Source organism: Talpa occidentalis, unplaced genomic scaffold, assembly GCF_014898055.3.
Source record: "Talpa occidentalis isolate TD23 unplaced genomic scaffold, MPIMG_talOcc4v2.1 talOcc4.13, whole genome shotgun sequence".
In the NCBI taxonomy this organism is placed as follows: domain Eukaryota; kingdom Metazoa; phylum Chordata; class Mammalia; order Eulipotyphla; family Talpidae; genus Talpa; species Talpa occidentalis.
The window spans coordinates 59,660,678-59,678,589 of record NW_023601322.1 but is presented as its reverse complement, the minus strand read 5'-3'; the positions used below and the strand labels follow the sequence as shown (position 1 = coordinate 59,678,589).

The 17,912-nt window shown below is 47.7% G+C and overlaps 1 protein-coding gene across 1 annotated transcript in view; it reads left to right on the top strand.

Annotated features, from left to right (window-relative positions):
• ABLIM3 (actin binding LIM protein family member 3) overlaps positions 1-17,912 on the top strand; it is a 110,071-nt gene that overhangs the window by 70,392 nt on the left and 21,767 nt on the right. The window contains exons 8-10 of the mRNA XM_037508983.2: positions 1,614-1,701; positions 12,152-12,210; positions 14,452-14,523. Coding sequence (XP_037364880.1) covers positions 1,614-1,701; positions 12,152-12,210; positions 14,452-14,523 — 219 coding nt within the window. The remainder of the gene's footprint in view (positions 1-1,613; positions 1,702-12,151; positions 12,211-14,451; positions 14,524-17,912) is intronic.

The following is a 17,912-nucleotide window of genomic DNA, read 5'->3' as shown; positions in this document are numbered from 1 at the left end:
TGACATCGCAGCTTGGGAAAAGAGTAGGCTCCTTCCAAAGTTTGAACACAGTTTGTTTGGATGATGATAAGGCCATGTTATCATTGGTGGGCGCCACGCACACAACCACAATTGAAAAAAAGAGAGGGATGTTGGAGAGGTTGTGTTTTTTTTTTTTTCTTTTTTAGAAAATCTACCTTCCCACATTCTTGCTAAATTTTCAGAATAAATCAAAGGTCTCCAGAATAGACAAACCCATGCCCAACCCCCCCCCCACCAAAATGGTTTGAAAATAGGCTGCCTTGTGCAATTATAATCTTTATGAATTAGAAGGAAGCCAGTGGCATCAGACCACTGGCAGTGGGGAGACCTTTAGCAAACCCCAGTATCCATCAGTTTCCCCTAGGTGGACCCATCCCCTCCAAAAACACCCTACATACAAAGTAACTTTCAGAGCATTCAAAGTACCATCCAACTCAGTCCATACACCAAGCACCTTCCATCCAGACATTCTGGAGCTGCCACTGAAGACCCTTCACTTCAGGTCCCCAAGGCTGGGACCTCAGTGGCAGAATCAACCACATGGAAATGAGCACTGGTGCTGGGCTGGTGAGTGGCCGCAGGGGCCAGCTCTGCGTTTCTGCTCACCTCCACTAAGCCCCTGAGGCAGATCTCTGAAGCTGCTTCTGACCCCTATGGAAGAATTTGCAGCTGCCTAACAGTTTCATGTTTACTAGATAATGGTAGGCAAGAAAGTGGGAAGAGAGAAGGGAGCTCCCCAAAGCCAGACTGGGGTGAGCGGGGCAGGCTGGAGGGAGGGCTTGGGGGGCTGGACTGAAGGCATCTGAGGCAACAGATGCAGGACTGAAGGCATCTTTGACCTGGAGCTCAAAGTCTCCCCAACAGATTCTAACTTTGTAGGCCCCATTATTAGTTTACTGAGCCCTAAAATTATCTTTCCTGAGCTCCTCTGACAGCTTTTTACCCTATCTATGAACTTCATGTACCCAATCTTACCTAATCCTTTCATTGTCTTCTAGGTAGCTCACTTCATATAGAAAACTTACATATCAAGAAAACCAGGACCGCTTGCTATATTGCCAATAACCAAAAAATAGAATTCTAGCTAAATTTAATTGCTTCTGGGGGCTCCATGCTCTCTTTCTTAAAAGGTAAATTGGTGAGTTTTGGGGTAGATGTTGAAGACACAACTGGTACTTTCATCTTGAAAAAAATCAGAGGACTTGACCGAGGCTGGAAAAGGAGACATTTTTTCTCACCCATCTATTGTTATTCCATCCTGGTCCACATACCACTTAAAATCAGCTCACATGTCACCAGTGATAGTGGTGAGGGCCTATTCTTAGGGAAATGCTGGGATGTCCCAAAGCAAAGATTGTCCTCCCATCTGGAAATGAGATTGGATTGGTGGTCTCGAAGGGACGAAATAGAAGGGAAAGTGTCCAAAGTTCGCAGATGTGGCATCATCAGCCTTCCCAGTCGTGATGCCTCTGGACTCCCCCTCAGGGCCATGAGACATCAGCAACACTGACATTCCCTGGGGGTGTCCACGCCCAGCCTGCCCTCACCGGACAACGGCTCTGACCTCCTGTTTCATCTGCTCATTTCCACAGGCAGGAGGAAAACACTACCACCCAACCTGTGCCAGATGTGTCCGCTGCCACCAGATGTTCACTGAAGGGGAGGAGATGTACCTCACAGGTAAGCGAGTCTGGCCCTCTGGGAGGCCTTTGTAGCCTCCCATGACTGAAAAGGAGATACAATCTCCTTCCATTGCAGCGTTAGCTATGCTTTTGGCTTGGCCTCAAAATTGCAATTAATTCGCCCCTCTCTGGGTGGTTCGGGAAAGCTGCCGGTGTGGCTAATATGAAGTGACATGTAATCTGCCTTCCGTCCCTGCGCGCCTCCACCCACTGCTTGGCTGGCCAGCTTCCCGGGCAGTGCTCTGAGCAGACTCCCCGGCTCTGCCTGGGGGGTGGAGGTTGAGTTACACGGGGCCAAGGAGTTGGAGGAGCTCAGGGAGATGCCTTGGTTATAGAGTGTCACCAGCCTCCACACGGCCCCATCTCAGAACCCTGGGCCTCTGAGATTCCCGTTCAGGAAACTGAGTTACACACAGGAGGTGCTCAGCTACTGCAAGACTGCAGCAAATGGCACGAAGGCCTCGTGGGCCCTAGCCACTTGACTTTGCACTTGGTTTAAAAATGTGCCTCATGGTCTTTCTCTCCCTGTCCCCTGCCGAGCATATTTCCTAGTGTTGAAACTGCTCGCACATTTGCATCACCAGCAAACACCTTTAACTTCTGGTCAGAATTCCCAGTCCTAGTCCCTCCCCACGTGGTGCTTTGGCCCAGAGTTGAATCCTGCCTCTTCTACTCACTAGGTTTTTGACCTCGGGCAAGTGTCTGAACTCTCGATCTTGGTTGGCTATTCTGTAAAACAGGCTAGTACCAGTCCCTATAATGTCGACGGTCAGTGAGTGCCCGACACTGGGAAAGTCGTAGTTCATTCATTGAATAGGACACCACCTGTGTGCCAGTGCCATCCTACCAGCCTGAGATGGAGCCGTGAGCATGTCACATATGTCCCTGTCCCCACGGAACTCAACCTCATGCATAATGGTCTTCCAAGCCTGCTTCCAACCAGAAATTCACACCAGGCTCAAAGAATTAAGCAAGGAAGGGAACAGCTTTGTGATCATGGGCACGCATAATCAAACCTACGGCAGCAATGCCCCAGGAGGTGGGAGATATTCTTGGTAAAGGAGAAGGGCCTGTCATCCTCCTCCTTAATTATCCCCATTCCCACCCTCCCAGCTCTTGGGAGAGTGGGAGTAATTGTAGGGCCTTCAAGGACCTGCCTCGAAGGATGCTGAGTGATCCTGGAAGGAGGGGCCTGGACCACCCGACGCTGCAGTCATGGGGACTCAGGCTGTGGGCGTCTTGGGGGTGGCAGCCATGGGGGTGGGGGGGACAGTCAGCTAATGCTCAGGGCTGGGCCGGTGGTTGCCTAGGACACCCTCCTGGAGTGGGCACACGGGAGCTGAAATGATATCCCCCAGAAAGCCCTGCTCCCGGGCAGCCCTGGAGGGTAAGAACCAGCTGAGAGGCAGGGCTCCTGGGCCCAGACGTGACCTTGAGAAGCAACACTCTTCTCTGAGCCTCTTCCTTCACCTGGAAAATGAGTATAATCACACTGTCTTTCATCCATCCATTCAAACCGAGGCCATGCTGGTGCCTGGCTCTCTGGGATGAGCCGGGTATCCTGTGAAGAGCGAGGCCTGATGCCTGCTTCCATGGAGAATACTCGCAGGAGGGGAGACTGACTGTAATCAAAAAGAAGTGGAAACATTCATCGGCAAGCTGTGATAAGTGCCATGCAGGGAGTTTGGAAACTACGGGAGTGTGTCCTAAAGCTCCAGTCTAGTCTGGGAGGTCAGGGAAGCTCTGCTGAAGGAGGGACATTTCAAGCCAGGATTTTGAAAATGAGTAGGAGGTGGGAGGGGAGAGTGTGGAGCAGAGCGAAGAGCAGGTGCAAAGGCCCACGGTAGGAGGGTGCCTTGTGTGGTAGAGAAACCCGCACAGGCCCACATGCCCAGCACAGTGAGCAGCGCACACCAGAGGTGAACCCAAGGGAGAGAATGAATGTGAAGATGCCTAGCACCCCACAGAGCAACATAAGGGAAAGGGGCGAATTGAGAATCTACAACTCTTAGAAACCGCTTTTGCCAATTCCTTAGCAGAACACAGCTAAGTGGAAGTGGCCGGTAGTCCCGGGGAGGGTTTTTTGGTCAGTTTGACTATTTTAATTGGTGTGTGATGGCTTTCCGATGGACTCTAATTGGGAGAGAAGTCTGAAGTCTGTCTGGGTGAGAACTTCCGGGGCCCTGGGAGACCAGAGCAAGTTCTCTTTGTTTTAAGTTTTGCTGTGCATTCAGTCTCTTAACTGTTTTTTGTAAAGATGCCAGATTTCTAATCTGTTTGTTGCCCAAACCCTTCATTTGGGCTTCACCAGGAAATTAGGTCACTGATCTTGTGCAGCAAAATAATGACCACAATGGCCAGGTTCAGGGCAAAACTAAGATGGAAATCACTAAGGTTACAGTTCCTGCATCGGTGGGCACTTTTCTAAACCCCAACTCTGGCTCATGAAATAGATTTTCTGCTTGTTCTAAATATGCCTTTACCCGAGAAATGTGGAAGAGTCTTTTTTTCTCTCCCTTCTCCCTGCACTAACCACACCCCCTCCCCCACCCCAGCTCAGTCTTAGGACCTGAGACAGAGAAATAATAACACTGGAAACACAGACATTTAGCTGCACATTTTAAGCAGCTGTTTGTTATCATTTGTATGTTGTATCACAAAAACCTGCCAGGCAGGAAATCATTTATGAAATCCTTCCTTCTAAGGAAAATATTCTAACAAATTGTAAATACTACCAATAATAACAACAACCATAATAATGTGCCATCAGGTGATTTTTAGAGCACTCATGGTGTGCTCTAAACACAGTGTTTTATTTTATCCTCACAACTGCCCTGTGAGCTGAAAGTCATGAATATTGCCATCTTAGAGAACTTGTGTCCCTGGGCCGAAGTCAGCCAGCCTGTCCAGCTAGGATTTGTTTTAGACATTTTTCTTCTGTTTATTACTGGAATCCTTACCCTGTGGTTCATCGCTGGTCTTCTGAAATCTATGGATCCCCTATTTTCCAAAATTTGTATATAGGTACATTTCTCTAAGGAGAGAATCCATAATTTTAATCAAAATTTTAGAGGTATCCAAGATCCAAGATCAAGTGGAGAAACTTAATTCTGAATTAATCTAATCAATCCAATTTAAACAGAGCCCTGAATGTTTCGTTGATCAAAGACCTTTGTATAAATGAGTTTATTTCAGAAAACATCATTTTTTTTGCTCAGACCATAGTAGGTCCTGGGACCAGCAGCTGTCTTTCTGGCACAGCTGGGAGGCCACTGCTATTTCACTGAGGTCTCATTTTTCTCAGACAAGTGCCTTCTAAGAGGACACTGAGCTAACAGATGTGCAAGAGGGAGCCCCCATTGTTAAGGATGGTGGAACACTGCCCTCAGGAGAGAGCTACGCCTTTCCTCAAACCCGCTTTAAGGGACGCTGCATGACACCATGTTGGCTGGTATAATTGAGTAGCTTTGCATTATTTTAAATGGGATCTCTTTACTGACAGCTTAAGTTGTGGGAGTTATGCTTAAAAACTTAAAATATTATGTTTCCCCAACCCTACTATATAATTTTAGACTCTTCAAAATATCCTGTTAGTGTACTGAATTGATATTTCTTCAAGTCTGAATCCACTAAGCTTATTTCATTTTAAAAACAGTACATTTTAATTTTTGATGAGCTGCAGTATTTTTTTATTTTATATGTATTTTACATCATTCTTCCTTTTTGTACAGTGTATGCTTTCTCCTCTCTAGTATAGTCCCCATAAAATTCCCACCACCAATTCACCTGTGCGCTATCACCACAGTCCCTTGTGCTCTTCCCTCCCCTGCAGAATGTCTCTGATCTATAGTCGCCTGTTAATGTTGTTTTCTAATTTATTATATTTTTTTCCTGATCCCTTGTTTGGCTTCCCCTCATTCCTCCTGTAAGTGAAATCATCCAATATTTTTCTTTTTCTGGCTTATCTGACTGAGTATGATCCCTTTATAGAGGTTTAGGATTATCACACATCTCGAGTCATATAGAAAATATTACAGTGTCATCGTTTGGGGTTGTATAAAATCTCTCCTCCTCCTACCTGGCACCTCTCAGATCACCACAAACTCAAGGTGATGGATCCATTTCCTTGCCAGTTACATGTCACATTCACTTCACTGACCAGTTTGTCCATGTTGGTCAGAATTAGGTTCTGAGTAGCAATTTTCTTGCTTGCTTCCTCTATTTTCTGGGAAACAGAATTGCCTGCGGGTAAGTCAAGAACTTGTCAGATACTCGGGTTTTAGCTCAATGAGATGTTTTATTAGTCTGGACTTTTTAGGAGGCAGAAACCCAGCTCAAACCACATTAGGTGAAAGGGGATTAATTGGCTCACAGCACTGAGAAGCATCTAGAAGCAGCAGGACTGGGCTGAGGTCCCCGCAGGGTACAGAGGTGGTTCTTCCTCCTGCTGCTTTTAGTGTCTGGCCTGTATGACAGCCGTCCAGGTGGGGGACATAGGGCACAGCTTGCCCTCGGCTTCCATGGGCACAAAGGGAGTGTTCCCTGCAAAGGGCCACGGCTCTTGCCCACGCCAAGAGGTCACAATGATGAATGGGCAGGCAAGACATCTCAGCTCCCTAAACCCCAGTTTCCCCTTCTGAAAACACGATAGCAGTAGGCCCTCCTCACCAGGCTGTTGTGGGAATTAAATGAGCAAATGCACATTAAAGGCTTAGCACAGTGCCTGGCACTGCCAGCTCTGGCATCCAAGCTCATGATAAATGCCCTGTCGTGTAGAAATGACCATCCCCCATGATGTCAGGCAGTAATAACTGCTGCTCCTGTCAATATTATCCTTATTAATAACACTTAGCATAGGTCTCAGCACACATGCTCCATCAGTGTTAGTTAGCAGTGCTGTATTTTACTTAAATACTATTGTTATCAACTGTACAGCTTAAGGCCTAGCACAGACATGCTCTAAATATTAATTATTATAGCCACAATAAGAAAGATAAGAACTCTAAGTGCCTGGCACATGCTACATTCTCAGTATGCTTTAATTACCTTCCTGTTATGATCAGCTCCTCAGTGGTGCTTATTTCCTGTGAATTACTGGGCACCTGGGCACTGCCATTCTGCTCTCCTCCTACCTGGTACCCTCATGGGACCAACTTCCAAGTCGTAAGCACTTTCTCTGTCAACCTCAAGCTCACCCACTTGATCATGTCACCGCCAGCCAACTGGCCTTTCCCACTTCCCCCGGGGCCTCTTCCCTGGGCATGAGCCAGCCCCCCAGGAGGATGCACTGGCAGCCACGCCACACTTCTGTCCAGAGGCTCCACCTGCACAGCTGGCCCTCCGCTGGCTGCCTGCCCCTGCTCACCAAGCCCGGCTCTGGCTCTGGGAGAGGCATGAGCACCACCCACCCCCTTCAAGTCATCCCATAACCCCTTTCCTTTTTCCTAAAGTAAGTCCTGGCCAACCTGGGGGGGTGGTGAGAGGTAGGGGAAGGGAGGTGATAACAATGACAACTAAGACTTTCATAGCACCTGTGTAGGTGGGTAGTGTTCTCCTTTGCTTCATTCATTCATCCTCACCACAAACCTGTGAGGCAGGAGGCCACATCCCCATCATACAGACGCAGAAACTAAGGCGCAGAGAGCCAGCCCACCTGCCCCAGACGGTGCAGCTGGATACTGCAAGGAGGATGGAGCTTTGAACCAACATTGCAGTGCAGGGTGCAGGAGTCTGGCACACAGAGACTGACTCACCAGGGCTGAAGGTTATAATGACCGAAACATTGTTGTTATTACACATCAAATTCAGCAGAAGACTTGCTCTCCCACCACCACCCTCCACCCCCTCAGTGTGGAGCCCTCAGTGACAAACTTCCAGCCCAGTGACTGCTGGGGAAACAAGAGGGAGGATTTTTTTTTGAGGTGAAATTTATGTCACATAAAATTTAAAGTGTACAATTAAGCAGCTTTTAGTGCGTTCACACTGCTGTGCGACCCTCCCCTCTCTCTAGTTCGTAACAGTTTCATCATCACAAAGGGAAACCCTTAGGCCTGATGCAGTGGCTCCCTATTCCCAGCCCTCTAGTGTCAGGCGACCACCAACCTGCTTTCTGGAGACTTGCCTGCTGGGGATATTTCATGGCAGTGGGACCACACAGTATGTGGACTTCTGTCTCTGACTCTTTTCACTTAGCCTAATGAGTTCTAGATTCATCCATGTTGGAAACTTGATTCCGTCTACTTTCCTTCCTTTCTGTAGCTGAATAATATTCCATTGTGTGGCTACACTACATTTGTTTATCTGGCCAGGGATTTTAGAGGAGCAGTTCCAAGGTCCTGGCAAGTCTGTGTCACAGAGGTGGAGCGGCTGACGTAAGGCAGCACTGTGAGAAAGCTCCCTGACCGGTGTGGTCAAGAGAAATTAGAGAAGAACCTGCTGTGGGAGGACACCCTGGCTGGTGGGAGGTTAAAAACTCTAAGACCTGCCTAAATGAGCAGAAGGGACAGGAGGCAGGCAGCTGGGAGGTCTCAGGCCTCCTGCAGGTTTAAAAACAATCATATTCAAAGATGCTTGAAAAACACTATGCTGGCCAAACAGAACCTTTTGGCAGACCCATTTCAGTCACTGTTGTGTTTGCAACCCTGGCTGGGCCTTCTGGAAGACTTACCACACCAGCTCTACCCTTGCATTAATATCACCACTACACACACACACACACACACACACACGCACACACACGCACACACATACACACACACACACAAGGATATGGGAAAAAATTGAATTCAAGGTCCAACAGAGAGATGGGTGGGTTCCCAAATATTAAGAAGCTCAAAATGATGTGGGTGGGGGCTGTGCTATAACTGGCCTGAGAGATAAGACAGAATGCTGACTCTGCTGAAGATTAAAAACCGCCTTAATACTCAGGTGAGGGACAGTTTTGGAGATTTGGATCTCTATCTCTGAATCAGTGGATGTAGAAATAGCTAATCCTTCACTTCCATAACCCTCACAGGAGATTTTAACTGCTGAACCTGAAATTGTGGGTGACAGTCTCAGAGGACAAAAGTATGACTGGTGGAACTCAGAATCTAACAAGCAAAAAATGGTGGATTTTTTTTAAAGATTTATTTATGCATACAAGAACTCGTGTATACGCCAGCGGTACATGGGGGGTGTGTGTGAGAGGCTTCACCAGAGACAGTGGGGAACAGAACAGGCAGACTGACTACAATACACTGCTGAGGGGAGCAGCAGGCGAGTCAGGAGAGGTCTGCTGCGCCATGTGGGTAGTTCCCTGGCCAGGATCGAACTCGTGCTGCAGTGGCTGCGAATAGCTTCATAGGTTGTGTCATAACCCCTTGCGCCACCAGGGAGGCCCAAAATGTTGGATTCTTACAAGACGCTAAAAGAGTTCTGTCTTATAAAATTGGTCTCTTTATGCCATGACATTCCAAGGGAACAAATTTGGAGAGTTAAGTGGTATTTAGCTCCGTGGTTCTCCAGTTTGAGCTCTAAGTCACCTGGGGAGCTAGGTAAAATCTCACTTTGCCAGTCCTCACCCCGAGGAAGTTGCTTTCAGGCACTGGGGAGCTGGAGTGGAGCAGGAATCTGTACTTTACCAGGCTGCTGGATAGTGGTCCCCAGCTCACTCTTTGACAAGCCCCAATCTACTAAATACTCTTAGAGACATTGAGTCTAGAGTTGCAGCTGTGGAACTGAGTCTCCATTATGCCTCTTGCCCAAATCTCTTAGTCCAGCTTAGAGAATTCAACTGGCCTAACAGAGAATATCATCTTTCTTTTGTTTTGTTTTGTTTTTTTTTAATTCACACAATGAGTATTTATTGAGAATCTGCAGTCCCTATCCCTGTCAGGAGTGATCTGAATGCTGCTCCCTACAAAACTTATATTCTAATCAAGATCATTGGATAGGGATAAATAATTTTTTTATACATAGAAATCTATTAGAATGGAAGGATAGACTCTTTAAAGACTGGGAGGGGTAGGAAACCTCCCTCAGTGTCACCATCACCCCTGGAGAATAACCTGCTGATCATTTACCACCAGTGTGTACTTCCATTACCCCAGGGATGGGGACCTCACTGTCAGAATGAACCCTGAAATCCTCAAGGTTGCGTTTTCCCTGCCCTGGAACTTTGGCCCTTTGTGAAAAGGGGGATCAACTGGTTCTGCATGTCTTATAAAGTAGAACAAAAACAAAGAGGCTTTAAAATATATCCAAAACCATATTCATCATTCTCTTAATTCTCTTTTCCATGGTGAAACCTGCCTTCTGGCTTAATCTTGTGTTCTCACTCCATCCTCTGGATGCATTTCACCTTGTCCTTTTTTTTTTAATCAAGGGTAGGATCCAGTCATTCATTCATTTATTTCTTCATTAAACATACATGACCTATTGTTTTAGGCCCCGGGGAGAAAGCACACAGATGCTGTGTGTGTCAGGGTGCAGCTATGACTGTCAGCCAGCCTCACTTCACAGGGGTCTGCAGGAGCAAACCACCTTTTCTTACCTTCATTTAGCTAGACGTGTCGCTACCTACCAATGAGTTCCTTCTCGCTTTGATTTAAATGATGTATTACCAACTCCCAAGCTTGGTTTTTTTTTTTTTAATTTCCAGTTGTTTTCTTTCTTTTTTCTGATGTGTGCATATGCATGCACACACACACACATATACACACATTTGTGCTTGAGCTTTATTTCAGAACAATGTTAGTGGTCTGGAGAGACCATCTTGTCAGATCTCCTGGCTTTATATGTCATTCCCACCCCACCCCATGAGAACTTCTGCCCAACCTTTCCCTGAGTCTCTGCCATTTAATCTCATGACCTTCTTAGACACCTGTGTCCACCTCGTCCATTTCCCACAGTGACCTGTAACACGTGCTTCCTGTCAGAGTCACAGTGGTAAACAACTCCTGCTGGATTCAGCAGCCACTCGGAGCGAATCCGGAAATGCTCTCTAATAACTCCCCACGCAAGGATCCCCACCCTCCCCCTGGATAGGTAGTGGACACGCCCTGCGGTGGCTGCATCCAGTTGCGGACCCAGGGGCCCTCTACTGGGCTCTGTGAGCAAGTGCACTTCGCATTAATATAAGCAAACAGCACGCTCCCTTTCCCACACATGACAGCACTGGCCCTAGAATTAGAATGTTGGAAATGAATAATCTCCAAGATCATCTAGACCCACTGCATTATTCAGATGAGGAGACTGGACTTACAGAGCAGCCGTGTTAGGGGCCAAGCAGAGGCAGAAACCAGGCCTCTGTCCTTGGGGCCCATGCTCTTCCCTCCACCCATCCAGGTCTAATTCCCTTACAACCAGCCCCCAGTGGCTTAGCCAGTTTCCAGCCCCAGGGGTTCCAAGCAACAAACTATAATTGAAAGTAGATCCTAAAAACAAAGCTAGACAAACAGATGCCATCTGGGTGCTCAGGAATCTAGCCATTTGCTGCCTCCTTTCCTTTTAGGGCTAGTGATGAGATGGATGGCACCAGAGGGATAATATGTTCCTATTTTTCCTTCTAATCCAGGACACCTGTTCCTTCTTAGGGGCATGTGTAGTATTTGGGGCTGCTTCTTAACATGTGATCAGCCACCTGTTGCTCATGCCTTTCCAAATTGGCCTCTTGGGTTTGGGGACAGCCAACTGGACCCCCATCCATAGTAAAATGTGGGCATTTGCAATATGCTAAATTTGAGCAATCTGAGGTCTGTTGGGAATTAGCAGGTCAAGACAGTGCTCCCAAGCAGCACACACACCATGACACGTCCTCTCCTTAAATGGCTGCGATAGCCGCAGCCACCAGTCTTTGAAGAGAAAGGAAGGTTGGAGTTCGCCACGTCTGTCCTTTTATTTCACCTCCACTGCCACTCATTCATTTATCAGCTATCTATCTACCACCTGCTATGTGTCACTCACTGCCAATCATCCAGCCGATAAACATGTATGGAGCCTCCGCTGAGAGCAAAGCCCCAGGCTGGAGGCTCTGGGACATCCAGCAATGAATAGAACTCAGCCCTTACCCAGAAGGAGCTCTTAATTTAGTTGGGGTGATAAATCAGTCCTCAAGCTACTGTAATATAACACCATATGTGTTGAGAGCTACACAAAGGACTATGGATCCCAGAGCAGAGAGAAGTCACACCCAGCTGGCAGGTAAGAAAGTTGGCAAGATGTTGCATGAGACCTGGACCTTGAGGAATGGGTAGAATTTGAATAGGCAGGAAGAGACTGTGGGTGGCTGAATCAATGAGTGTTGGTGGATAAAGCGGCAAAGAACAAGGAAAGCCAGGTTCCTCACGGCTGGTGCGTGGGGTACAAGGGCTGCAGAGGGAGCACATGAGGTGGGGGATGGGGAGAGACTTTGAATGCTGGTAGGCAGCAGAAAGATCTGAGCCACTCTTATTTCCCTGGCCCCTTAGGTTCTGAGGTTTGGCACCCCATCTGCAAACAGGCAGCCCGGGCAGAGAAGAAATTGAAGGTAAGCAAGCTGGTAGTAACACCAGACCAGGGTCTTAGGTCACAGGTTGGGGACACTGTGCTTTATTAGCGAATCATCATGCCTTGGTGTGCAAATTCCCAAGAGTGCCTTGGATTTCCTTAATGGTAACCCTGGTCTCTTACGGGAATCTCAAAGGAAGTAAGCCCTTGGACGTGAGCCACTTTGAAAACTGTAAAGCACTGTATTTGTGTGAGTTTGCTCCCTGGTATGAGACTTGACCCTCACCATTGCTTACCAAGATGATTCCCCTATGAGGAACTCACACATACCCCCCACCCCGACCTAAGGTCATCTGTTAATAATGGTAGTTAATATTGTCACAGAAATTGACAGTTTGTAAGGCATCTTCAGAGCCACCATATGATTTAATTTCTTCAACCTGCAGAGGCAGATGGGGTAAGGGATTTTATCTTCTCTGCTGATGATGAGGTTTCAAGAGGGTGGTCGTTTGCCTGCAGGAATGCAGCCTGGCAAGGCACCACAGTGGCCCCAGCGACACTGGGCCAGCAGAGGTCCTGCATCCCTCTTGAGTTACTGTGTTCTGACAGGTGCCAGGGAGTCTTGGGAGTCTGGGTTCTGGATCTAAGAACTGCTGGAAGGGAGTGGAGGGAGACCTGGACATGGGGTTGGGGGCTGGCGGCAGGGGTTGTTGGGTGGCACTCTAGGATTTCCAGGGAGCTTCTGTACTATAGGCCCGGATATCAGTGTGGCCCCTTGGGGGTCCTATGAAAAGTCACCTGCTAGAGTCTCACCTAAAAACACGTGTACAATTTCTGACCAGCTGGCTCTGTGTTGGGTCCTTTGCCATCTCTCCACCTGATGTGAGTCTTGTGAAAGAGCTTTTCTACTGATGCATTTTTTTGTTTGAGCCATGAGGTTTTTTCCCCCTGTTTCTTCCAAGACTTCTGCCATTTAAGGCGAAAGAAAACCTAATTGTCCTTTTTCTTCAGTTTCCTCCTCTTTGATGGCATTTCTCAAATTTCAATTCTCTTTCCACAAATCCTGATGCTTTTCATCACATCTGTGTATTCATAATTATATACATAAATTATATAAATAAGTGTATAAGCATATAAATAAGTATATAATCATGTGATATGATTATATACTTATTTATATAATATATATTTATATGTGTATATTATATATAATTTTATCTATATAATTATATACTTACTATATATATAAATTATACACTTAATTTTTTCTTACAATCAATTCACCACTTTTTCTTTAGCCAAATGTATTTTAAAATAAAATTTTGTATCACCAAGTGGAAAGCCAGTATTACTTTCTATAAATAGAAGGTAATTATAAGATACATTCAATGAAAATGAAATAATTCTTCAGAATAAATTTTAGAAAGTCTAGCTAGGTCATGTTACCTGCACCCTCTTTGCTTGTAAAGAGACATTCTTAGGTCCAAAGAGTTGTTAAAATGTATTCACACCAAATTAAAACTTCCTCCATTACCTAGTCAAGAGAACTGAAGTAGAAATTTGCGTTTACTCTCACTCGTTTCCATGTTATCTTTGTTCCACCTACACCTATCTCTCAGAGCCTCCAGAGTTCACAGTTCATACTCCAGGAAATAGTTCTCTCTAGTCTCACTAGAATGCTTTAAATCAGAGGGTGAAAGATCTGGAAGGGAAGGTAGCAATCCTTAAAACCAGCCCTTTCATTTTACAATCAGAAACCTGAGACCACTAAAATCACCCTGCTCACGAGAGGTCCTTGATTCCCGGCCTTTCTACTTTTAACTTAACAAGCTGCTCCTCACACGCACTAAGATTGACACCACAGTCCTCTGCTCCAGGAGCCATTAATCCAACTCTGGTTGTTCAGAAAAGACTTTATCATTTAGGTTGATGTCTAGTGGCAATGGCTATGCTGTAAAGAATCAGTATATTGTGCAATTATGTGGAATTTAACCTACCTTCCCATTTTGTGTGACCCAACTGCTAAGGAATGAACACTCCCCAATTTTATTCATAAAATCATGCGAGAACCCAAAGTGAAAATTTTGCATGTAACTTCCTCTCTAAAAGACCAATTACAAGCATGTGAAAAACAAAATCATGTTCTCTGTGTTTTGGTTTTCATGCCCACTCAAACAGTGGTTAGACAGGCTGAAAATAAAGAGAAAGGACAGCCCACGGTATTGCCAAAGTCCCTGTCACAGTCACCAGTGCAGTGTCTCACCTCCTGTCTCCCCCACAGCACAGGCGGACGTCTGAAACTTCCATCTCACCCCCCGGATCCAGCATCGGGTCTCCCAACCGAGTCATCTGCGTACGTATCGCTTTACAGTCACCAAAAGGCCTTTCTTATCCCCCAGGCCGGTACCCGGAGAGTTTTTAAAGAAGCCAAGGACAGCGGTCAGACTCTCTTCCAACTGAAACCTAAGGGCGCTGGCCCCGTGCTGGTCTCCAGTGGGTCTGAGAACACAGCGGGTACGGGGAGGACAGGGACCTGACCTCGGAGCACACGGCCCAGTAAACAGTTCCAGGCATGGTCTCACATGTCAGCAGGAGCACAAGAAAGAACCTATAGTCACGCTCGGACTGGCTCTGAAACCTACATGGTTCTCCTCCCTCCCCATGACCTAACTGAGACCAGGGCAAGAGAACAATGGGGGTCAGAGCGTTTTCAGAGTGGGTGTTGGGTGCGCTGTTGTTGTGGAGATAGTGGCACATGTGATAAAGTGACAGAAGGGAGAGGAAGCCAGGTGAATGTGGAAACATGGCCATCGAGGATTTACAAATGTAAGGTGCTTTCTCCTCGCCTGAGAGGCCAGGAAAGGAGTAGACCGTGTGGGTGTGTCTGAGCTCCCACCCCGGAGGCACTCCCATGGGGAGACCCTGCCATATGCCAGGGATGTAGCAGAAGAGACAAAAGTCACCTTAAAGGACCTCAGAGGTCCTTGGTTATGTCATTCACGCACTCATTCATTCATTCAACAAATGTGGACTGAGTGTCTGCTCTGTGTCCTGGGAAGCGGTGCTGAGCCACCCTGCCCTGCTGACCCTCTAACCCTACATGTGTCTTGGGGATGAGCAGGTACAGTTCTGATCAGTAGAAGGAAGAGAAAAGCACAGGGTGCTCTGATGCTGCTGCCGATGAGCAATGGGGAGAAGAGCCCCGAAGAACTAATACTTAAACTCAAAACAGATCAGAAGAGACATAAACCAACAGCCGTAGGGGAGGTAGAGCCTGGGGACTGAAATGAGCAAAGGAGAGGCTGACAGCAAGCGAGCCTTGGCCAGCCTGAATCCACCTGCTCCAGCCGTGCACAAGTCAGACGATCCGAGGAGTGCAGAAATGTGGGGAAACAGTCTGCAGCAGGAGGTCCGCTCCTAACACGAAGCTCTAGGTGCAGACCGTGACCAGACAATCGGGGCAGTCGCTGCTTACTACTGCTAGTCAGTATTTACCACCATTCTATATCCAGTTTCCTCCTTGATCCCTGGGTAATAGTGCCCATTGATGGAACTGCTTCCCTTTCTCCCCTGTTCAGATGAGCAAAGAGACCCAAGGTGCCATTGACAGCAGCTTCAGTATGGGTCTGAACAGCCACGTGGCGCCCACAAAAGACAAACCAGAGGGACCCCAGGCGGTCCTCATTGGAGATTCCTGTTCAGAACAAGAGATATGGGCACACTGCGCTGTGAATGGGGCCCACCCAGGCAGGCTTAGTGAGCTCAGTTTCAGGTCTGACACCGTGAGGAGGTTATGGCCGTGAGCATGCTTCCAGAAGGTTGTTCCTGGAATACACGAGCCTCGTTGACCTTTGAGAAGTAACGTAGACCCTGTGATGTTGACCTGGAATTGGGGAGAAAGCTGTTCAAGTGGCCCTGTAAGGAGAACCACAGCATTTGGGGCCACCCACCTGGATCCGTCACCCCTCGAACCCTGGTCTAGGCACAAATCCCCTTCGGTGCCCAGCCCCACCCAGGGCCTCACCCTGAGCTGCTCTGGGGACATTAGATCACTTCAAACGCAGCTTCCAAATTCAAGGAAAAACCCATGCAACCACTTTGGGGTCATGCAAGTCTTATCCTGAAGATAATGTTGAATTTTCCTAACTCGTGGAGTTTAGTACCAGCGGCCCTGAGGTGGCAGCTTTGGCCCATTCCCCTTCCTGTTGGAATCGTCCTCAGATGGCGTGACTTCCACCTGCCTGTGTGGTGTCTTCCTTCCTCCCTGCTAATGATGTTTAATCTCTGTTCATTCACTGGGTCCCCAGACTTAAGACTTATAAACCAGGTGGCTGTAGGAAGAAATACAAATTTAGTATTTTTGAGGTTTGGCATAAAGTGCCAAAACGGAGATGGATGGGGGGTAGAGACAAGTTTATAAGATGCCAGGAGCTGTTAAGGTCAAGACCAAATATCCAAGGACAGAGGCAGCAGTCATGTCAGCAAGGTTCCTTTGACCCATACACCCCGAAGTTGGTCCAGCCATGGGTGTCTGTACTGGGCAGGCGCTGGCAGGGATGAGGTGGGATTGCCTTCATGAAGGAACCATTTACAGAGGTCAGGTGGGTTTGGGGCACACACACCATCGTGAGGCTTCCGGGGCTAGCAGAGGGGGTCAGTTGTCACCACCCTCGGTGGTCACCAGCAGCCACGGGACAAGAGCCATGCCTGACCTCAGCCTGCCAGGCAGGGGGATGCAAGGGAACAACACCAGCCCGCATCAGGACAGGAGAGTAGATATTGGGGCTAGAAAGAGACCGATAGTGCTGCACCCCAACAGCAGTGGGCTGGGACAGGGACAAAACAGCCCTGGGAAGTGTTTAAAATATCAGCACTCAGAAGGCCCTTATAGAAGCTGCTCTCTCTCCTGAGAAGCCAGGGCTCTTACTGCCCCTCAGACTTACCTGGCTCGAGGCAGGGTGAGGACATTCTGAAGCTAATACTTCTCTTAGGTTCTCTATCTAGTGTCCTCTGTCTTCACTGACTTCCCCTTAGGACCTTGTGAATCACAATAGGTGGCGGCTAGGGGGTTGGGCCAGAAGCTGGTCGACCACAGCAAAAACTGGGCCCCAGAGGGAGCAGCTGGAAGAAGCAGGCATGGAAAGGACACGCCTCCGGAGCCAGGAGACGTGGGCTGTGTGCAGGAGAAGCTGTCTCATGCGGCTCTAGAGGCTAACCTCAGGCCAGGTCAGTAGACAGAGGCTCGTTCCTGTTGAGTGAAGGCGCATCTTTGGGAAGACAGCCTCTGACATGCTAGGTGAGAGCCCCCATCCAGTAAGCCAGGAGAGGCCCCTAGGGAGGCCAGGCTCCCAGTTTAGACCACCGGATTTGAACTCTGGTTTTGCTGCTTACTAGCTACGTGCCCTTAGACAAGGTCATTGATTTCTCTGGCCCTTAGACAAGGTCATTGATTTCCTTACTCAAAAATGAGGAAAAATAACTACCTACCATTAGAGGTGTGAACTGGGTGGATACGCTGAGTTAAGGGCCTTAGCGTCCATTCTAACGGGTAGTAACAGCCCACCAGATGTTAGCTAGTGGTTTACTACGGTGCTTCTATCTGACATTACCATCTTCATCATCTTCTTTAAGGACTCTGTGATGGGGGTCCTCCTTGTGTAGGGTCAAAGGTGGTCAGCCCCAGACTGTAGTTCAGACTGGATTGAAACCCACTAAGGGGCTCCATTTGCAGAATTTGGAGCC